At 42.4% G+C, this 8,205-nt stretch overlaps 1 protein-coding gene across 1 annotated transcript in view; it reads right to left on the reverse strand.

The window, feature by feature from the left end:
- Window positions 1-3,586: 3,586 nt before the first annotated feature.
- The window catches only part of LOC107384303 (unconventional myosin-VIIa), a 30,564-nt gene continuing 25,945 nt past the window's right edge, over window positions 3,587-8,205 (reverse strand). Inside the window, exons 38-49 of the mRNA XM_015957488.3 lie at window positions 6,577-6,728; window positions 6,307-6,460; window positions 6,050-6,205; window positions 5,537-5,642; window positions 5,297-5,410; window positions 5,025-5,115; window positions 4,848-4,954; window positions 4,587-4,772; window positions 4,381-4,497; window positions 4,231-4,314; window positions 4,027-4,146; window positions 3,587-3,909 (exon numbers count right to left, since the gene is read on the reverse strand). Coding sequence (XP_015812974.3) covers window positions 3,817-3,909; window positions 4,027-4,146; window positions 4,231-4,314; window positions 4,381-4,497; window positions 4,587-4,772; window positions 4,848-4,954; window positions 5,025-5,115; window positions 5,297-5,410; window positions 5,537-5,642; window positions 6,050-6,205; window positions 6,307-6,460; window positions 6,577-6,728 — 1,480 coding nt within the window. The 3' untranslated portion in view covers window positions 3,587-3,816. The remainder of the gene's footprint in view (window positions 3,910-4,026; window positions 4,147-4,230; window positions 4,315-4,380; window positions 4,498-4,586; window positions 4,773-4,847; window positions 4,955-5,024; window positions 5,116-5,296; window positions 5,411-5,536; window positions 5,643-6,049; window positions 6,206-6,306; window positions 6,461-6,576; window positions 6,729-8,205) is intronic.

Genomic DNA, 8,205 nt, shown 5'->3' on the forward strand with positions numbered 1-8,205 from the left:
CTCACCTAGCAGCGCGAGGAGGGGGATGGCTTGACACCAAAACTGATCTGGGATCGTTTCCTCACAGTCGACCTGAGAACAGTTTCTCTTTGGTTGACTCTGAAACACCCCCAAAAATGGCCGAAAGTTGTTGTTTGTATCAGGAGAGGCGAGAAATGCGAACAGTTAAATTATTCATACATTTAAATTGAAATATATAAACGATTAAAAAAAACAGATATGTACGTTAGAACCTCATCAAACCTGCTCTCTACTGTGAGCCCACCGTGTACAGTCAGTGTGTATGTCTTGTATAACTTTTACAGTTGTGTGTGGGTTTACGTGCTGGGTTGGGCAGAGGTCTTGATGCGCTGTTTTCCTGTCTTGAAACACAAGTTGCAAGCTGGGGGAGGGGGTGTGCAGGTGGGAGGATAGTAATGTGGTCTGGGCTGTAAGGTCTTTTGTTCCAAATTTGGTGCAGTGCATCAAAATGCCTTTGTCACCATGAAGAGCAACATGAACAAGACAATTTGACACTTGAATTGGCCTACATCTTCATTTTAAAGATTCAACAAAGGATGATTTGAGCTTTGTGCATCAGAAGATGGGTCCACTGTGATCATAATTGTAAGAAACAATACTCGGGTAGGTTGCGGTGTTTAAACCAGGATTAGGTGGTACTACAAAGTCCAAAATGGGACCAGAACATCTCCACCATACATCATCAGCAGTGGAAGCAACGTGAACTGTTCAAGGAAATATGTACGTACACATATGTACATAAACTTCCTAAAATACTTTGTTAAAAATGTCAAAAGCTAGTTGCAGAAAATGGTATTTTGTGAAAATCTTGCATTAAGATTGCCGCTCGGCTTCAAACCTAAGTGCACCTGCCCATGGTAACCTGGTTTCTCTCCTACCCTTTTTGATGCCATGGTTCCCATGGTAACAGAGCAATCTATTTGACATGCTTTGAAGAAGAGTGCACAAGATTGTACATGACACCAAGCACACATGCAAACACACATATGTGCGCACACACACACACATAGCCTGAAATGTGATGGGTAACACTGGTACATCAGGGGATTCCTGGAGCATCAAGCGCAAACCTGGAAATGTTGGCTAAGATTCACAACTGCAGTTAGCAATCATGGTGGGCAATTTTTAATAGTAAAATGTTGAAAATTGCAATCGAATAATTGTTCTGAAGCCAAAATCTTTGCTGATAAAAAAACCACACAAAGGCTCATCTCACATTTACATGAAACGTGCTGATGATACCCAAAAATTTCGTTAAAGAGCAAGTCACCCCCAAATCTACTTTTTTTGCTGATAAACTAAATAAACGAGTGTCTAATCGTGCTGCAGACACGTGTCATCAATAATTTGGCACTTCAGTGCATCTTAGTTAAAATTTAAATATTCTGCCTAAAACTGTCATTGTTGTGCCGTTGTCAGGTAAAAACTCTGCACTGTATTTGAATCTAAATCTGCCACCGCTATTGGCTAAGAGGTATGCTATGATGTAAACTGGTACATTATGATGTCACAATGCTGTCGTGAGCCTGTGTGTGTGTGTATTTGTTAGCGGCTCCGCCCTCTCGGTCTGCCTGGCAACAGCATTTGTTGCATTTTTCAAACATGAAGTGGGAGTGGAGTTAGAGTCTGGAAGGGGGTGACTTGCTCTTTAAAAGTCTAAGGGCTGACGAGGCAAAAGTGCAACTTTCTGAAAGGTGTGTGTCTTGTTCCATCTAAGTGAAACAAAAACTAAAACACCACACCAACAGTCAGGCATGGTGGTGGTAGTGTGATGGTCTGGTGATGCTCTGCTGCTTCAGGACCCCTGGCTGTAATCGATAGAATCATTAATTGAGCTCTCTCACAGAACATCCTGAAGGAGAACATCTGAACTTTGACCTTAAACAGGTTTTTCATGCTGGTAAACTCTACAGACATTCTTTTGACTTTCATCATTAGAAAGTTCTCGCTTAGCACAAGGTCATATTAGAGAACAGAAGTAGAATTCATTTAACAGAAGCTGCTTCACACATGAAAACCTGAGAGGGCAACCATGAGCTCTGCAGGGGAATGATGAGCTGAATGACGATGTCTTCTACAGTCGTTTTTACGATGGTTTGTAACATCCTGCTTGGTTGTCAATCAATGACGGGGACTTGGAGCATTATTATTATTTGTCTGATGAGGACGCATCAAGCTGTAGATCAAATTCATCATCTTCAGAAACCTCATCTTCCAATTTAAGATGCCTTGCTGCAGATCTGGAATAAAAATTAAATCAAGTGCTCAACAGCCTTTTCAGTTGCGGCTTAGCTGATCACTTTAAACAATTACACCTTTAGATTTAAGGAAACAAATCACCCCGACTTACACACACGTCGGTCTTTCCATCTTAATGAGGACCATCCATTGACTTCCATTCATTTTTGTGACTGAATTATGCCTAACCCATCCCCTAACCCTAACTGTAACTAAAACTTAATGCACACCATACCTCTAAAACCAACTGGTAAGCTTTTAAAAAGTGAGGACCAGAAAAATATCCTCACTTTTTTAAAAGCTCTTAACTCTTGGTTAAAAACTCAGTAGGTAGTAAGTAAAAGAACACACACACACACACACACACACACACACACACACACACACACACACACACACACACTAGACCTTTACATTTGGACTTTGCATCCTTCATGCTGTGGAGACTGTAGAACACTTTACTTGGAGCAGGGACAGAACTAAAACAACTGACCCCAGAACCTCCTCCAAAGAACTAAAGTGACAGAATATTTTAAAGAGCAAGTCACCCCCAAATCAACTTTTTTTTGGCTGATAAACTACAAAAACGAGTGTCTAATTGTGCTGTAGACACTTGTGGTTAATAATTTGACACTTTAGTGCATCCTAGTTAAAATTTAAATATTCTGCCTAAAACTGGCAGTGTTGCGCTGTTGTCAGGTAAAAACTCTGCACTGTATTCGAATTTAAATCTGCCATCGCTATTGGCTAAGAGGTATGCTATGATGTTAACTGGTACATTATGATGTCACAATGTTGTTGTGAGCCTGTGTGTGTGTGTATGTGTTAGCGGCTCCGCCCTCTTGGTCTGCCAGGCAACAGCATTTGTTGCATTTTTCAAACATGAAGTAAGTTTCTTGTAAGAGGTGACTTGCTCTTTAAAAAGCATAATGTGGAAAACGGATTGGAAGAATTAAATACAGCCAATGTTCTTTTGGAGAGGTGGTTTTATTGTACATGTAATTATCACCTTTTATATTATATTATCCATCTTCTCCGTGCCATTAGACCACCTCCCACTGATCTGAGGCAGAGCTGTCATGGAGACCCACAGCAAACTATAAGAAGTGTTACTATGGCAACATAGTATTGTGTATGTATGTCCAGAAAATGTGTTGAAAATGAACAATTAACTGTGATAAATGCATTAATTCCTTATTCTGGGAATGACTTTTTTTTATATAAAATAAATAATGTCATTGGCACCACCAGGGTTCTATGAGGACCAAGTCACTGAAAATCATTTTTAAAGAGCCTAAAAAAATGCACAAAAGAGTCAGACACAAAGTTCAATTACACCAACATGCAAGTACAACTTAAATGTTTATTATGATAAAAGAAACAATCTTAATGAATCCACAAACAAAGGAAAGATGCATTTAGAAGTTTGGATTTCAAAATTTCTTTTATAGAAGAAACCTGTTTACGGCTAAATGTTCTCATTTAATCTTTTTACAAATGCAAAAAAAGATGCTGAGTGCAGTTTGGTCGTTTTTGTCTTCCTCTCTCGCTGAAGCTTCAGGAAAACATACTGTTCTTTGGCCGAGAATACTGCTTCAGTTCCTCGTACATCCTGACGTATGAACTCACTAGGTCCTCCATGGTGTAAGCCTAAAATGGAAACCATAAATATGGAATTCAAAAATCCATTTTTTCAAATGACCTTTTCTAAATGTATGCATGAAAGAGATTATTTAATAATGTGAACAGTGAGAGACAGCAGCCCACCTGTGGAGTCTCACAGACGAAGACGACGCCCCTCACCATGGTGCGGAAGGTCATCTGGAACACGTTGCCTTTGCTGCTCCACTCGGTGATGCGGTTGAATGGATGCATCACTTGCAGCTCCTGCACAGTTTTCAGTTAAGTCAAATAACCAGTAACAGCTGGCCATCGGACAAAAAATAGAATAAGAAGAAGTTGAGAGCATACCTTAGTTTGGGGGTCTATTAAGCTGACACCTTTTTTGTGAATGGCAATCCAAAGTATATTGGGGTAGTCGGGTTCACACGTTTGCTGAAGATGAAACAAAATGATGAGATTGTTTTCTGATGTGGTCATTGCTGCAGCTTAATGACTCACTTTAACTTCAAAGAAGGCACAGCCAAAGGTGGGCCAGCAGGAAATGGTCCTCAGGAAAGCGACCTTAGCCTCCTGCACCGTGTTGCCACTCTGCCTGTTGTACGACGAGATGATGTTCTGCAGACAGGAATGAAAACAAATGAGGTAAATGCTCCTCACGTTCCTACCGTCTGAGAGAAAAATCAACAGGGAGGCTCTTTCTTGACCTTCTTCCAGTCCTCAGGGGACATGATCTTCAGCTGGTCAGCAGGAACCAGCTCATTCAGCATTTTAGGGATCATGACAAACTGGGACCTGTCAGAGTCCACTGTGGCTCTAAACAGCAGCCCACCCAGATTGACCATGTCTTCTTTGGTGCAGCTGTGGTATCCTCGGAGGTACCTGGGCAGCTCCTGCAAGGAACCAAACCAGAGGTGTCGTAACCCAAACGTGAGTCAAGCTCAGCAGAATAATTGTTGGGCTTCTACCTGTGGGAAGTGGAAAGTCATATCTGCAACCAGGTCTTTCCCAGGGATCACATTGAACCAGAGCTTCCGCTTGAAGATCACCAGGCATGGCAGGTTGATCAAATGACCTGTGAAACAAGACGGCATTCATAAGAGTACTGGGATATGACAATTCAAGCTGTCATGGCAATGCATTACCTTCCTTAGCTTTCTTTGCCTTCTTAGGAAGCTCTGAAGGCTGCTGGATATTGTCAAAGAAATATTTGTCCTCATCCAGGCTAGTAGTCACCTAAAACACGACAGAACAGAGGCATCCAGGGTTCTTTTTTTTATCCTATTATTTAGGACAAATTCTTATCATTTGGGTCAAATCCCAAAGAAAACAACAACTCATAGAAAGAAACACTGGGTGATGTTTTCATTTTGTTGTCTAACGACTTGAGAAGGAGACACCAAGAGTGTGACCTCACCTTCTGGGTTGTCTTCATGTACAACCCGTACCCATCAGCTGAGCTCAGTCTGAGGAAGGAGGCGATGCGGCAGCGCAGCTCTTTGTTTGTGGTGGTTGAAGTGACTTCTAACAGCTGAAAAAGTCACAAAGAAATTCTACTTGAAAACATCTGGTTCCAGTTTATTTTCCTAGTCTTCCTGAAAACGACATGGCTGCACACAGCCAGACTCCAGAGTAGGATGATTACTCAGGGTCTTACATCATTTGTGTCATTTGGGAAGTGGACTTTATAGAAGATCTGGGTGCTGTTCTGCTGGATGGCCTCCACCTCTGCTTGATGGGGAGGTAGCTTCCTGGGCTCCTTACTGCAGGGTTAAAAACCTTGTTAAAATACTGGTTACACAAAAAATATGACAATTGCTTTAAACAGGAAAAAAGTAAAAATAAATAAATAAAGTAAACAACAAACAATTGTTAAACTAAGACATTTTTCTTTCCTTTTCCACAAAAGGATGAGTAAAGTGAGTTTTGACCATTTTTCACCCGTTAAGCAATTAAAAGAAGTTTGTTAAAAAAATAAACACTAAAAAGGCCATAATTTGATGACCGGATTGCTAAAACCACTGAGTAGGCCCAGTGGATTGTGGGTAAGGGTCTCTGTGACCAAGGCCTGGGGGACAGCCAAGGATCAAACTCTTGTTGAATTTGTAAAAACTTCCACTGGTTATAAAACAGACGAAACACTAATATGTCTGCTGTGACTTGACCTGACCTGCAAATCTCTTGCAGCCTCCGTAGGCAGCCGGCAGACAGCGGGTCTTTGCGCCGCGACTCCAGGAAGCGTTGTGCGTATGTCTTCAGATTTGGGCTGGGCGGGAACAAGCCTGAGCACAACCACATCAGCTGCCACCCTCGCTCCACACTCAAGCTGAAGGGTTAGGGGGAGGAGCAAGAAAAGATGATTAAATGTGCTGACTAGAGACTTGGAGGGGGTTTTCCTTTTCAAATCCAGGACAGCCTGAGGAGCACCTGCTGCTGTTGTTGGTCATCTGTCTCATTATCTGGCAGTAGATTTCATCCTGCAGGGCTTTATGCCGCACGGCCGAACCAAAGATCTGTTCAGTCAGCTCCAGAGGACTTCGAGAGTGTTTGATGGGGTAGTCGCCCATGTACTTCAAGATGGGTGGAAACCGAAGTGAAGGATTCACACAGAATTGATCTGAATAAGAGTCGTGGGGTAAAAGCACCAAAATCACAAACAGTCATGTTACAGAGGCAGCATGTTTTTCCAAAGGATATCAGTGAAAGCGTTGCAGGCCAGGCCGCTGAGTTCTGAGTTGCGGACCAAAGTCTTCATGAGTGGCTGTTTGATGGGATCTCTGGAAAAAACCCAGAGCTTCTCCCTGGTGACTCCTTTGGATGCACCGCGGCCGCCATCTTTCCCAGCAGACCTAAAACAGAAAAAAAAACTATAAACAATATCTTAAACAAACAGACATGCATGCACAGACCAAAATGGGGTACTTTATGACTTTTTTTTTAGAACAGAAAAGACTTTATTGATCTCACAGTGGGGGAATTTGCTTATTACAGCAGCACCAACACTTAAGAGAATAGTTTAATGAAAAATAATAACAAAGGTACGTGTAGGTACATGTATATCTTTAGAAAGTTATAATAAATCTATGATCAATAAAAAACATGTCCGTGAAGTTCTTTGTACAAAATCCCTCTCACATAAATCAACCTCACCAGTTCTATTGTTGAAAATTTCAGTACCTTCCAGAATGAGCTGTTTCACGGCTATGTTACTGTGAAGGACAGAAGACGGGAGTTGTCGGATTCTGAGGGCGTGGTGATTGGACGCCGGCTGGTCCTTGTTATGGGTAACGAGGCCGGGGAGAACAAAAGGATGGCAGATCTACCAAGGTGGGGTGTGTGGTTGACCTTTCATTGTGGCACCGGATCCTTGGGGGCGGGATCTTTCGCAGTCGTTTAGGACTGCCGGCGACGAAGATAGTTGAGCAGGTGGCAGTTTTCCAGCGATAGGAGGGAAGGCTTGACGCCTTCTTTAGTTAGCGAGGGCTGGGAGTAGTTGGGTGCCGAGACCAGGCCAACATCTGCCGCCGCAGACTCTGGCAACAGGACCTAAGTTGTGGATTTACCCGCCGCCCTTGCAAGCTGAGCCCCGGGGCGTTGGGCGGTGTCGGAAGCTCAGACCCCGGGGAGGGGGTCGCATCAACTGGGACAGCTAAGTACCGCTGCCTGCTTTTATTTATGCGGATCAGCTGGCTTTTAGTGTGAAGGACTAGTGTTTTATTGTTGATTGTGATTGTCTTATTATTGCCGGTGTAAATAAAGGCTCTTTTTGGATAAGTTGTTGCCTGCTGGTGCTGTTTTCGGGTTCTGGCTGGGGGGCAAGATATTCTGCTCGTGCTCCCACTGAAACTTATATTACAGTACTTTAAGAAAACAGGCCGGAGATAACCATCCATCACCCAATCAGGTTGCTACAAGCTGAGAAGCTCTGATATTCGGGAGGGGTTATGAGTAGAGCTGCTGCTCCAGCAGCGACAGGTCAGGGGTGGTTTTATGCTCATTTTCTTTATTGTCACATCACAACAATAGACTTATTGAACCAGCTCGTAGAAGCATGTTCCCTAAAACCAAGCACTGACAAAAACCAGTGTTAATTTTGTTGACAAAATATTTCCGTCTTTTTTTTCGTCACGAAAATATATTTACAGACGAAAATGAAACAAAAATTCAAAATAAAAGCTTGGAAAAAGACGAAGACGATAATTAAATTGATTGAAACTTTTAGTCAACGAATGAAAGACGAGACGAAAATCTATGATGACGCTCTTCTACATGGCGCTCTAGTGGTTTTTTTATTCAAGTATTCTATGTTCTTAGCTGTGTGTGCTA

The sequence above is a fragment of the Nothobranchius furzeri genome, chromosome 11 (assembly GCF_043380555.1).
Source record: "Nothobranchius furzeri strain GRZ-AD chromosome 11, NfurGRZ-RIMD1, whole genome shotgun sequence".
Classification (NCBI taxonomy): domain Eukaryota; kingdom Metazoa; phylum Chordata; class Actinopteri; order Cyprinodontiformes; family Nothobranchiidae; genus Nothobranchius; species Nothobranchius furzeri.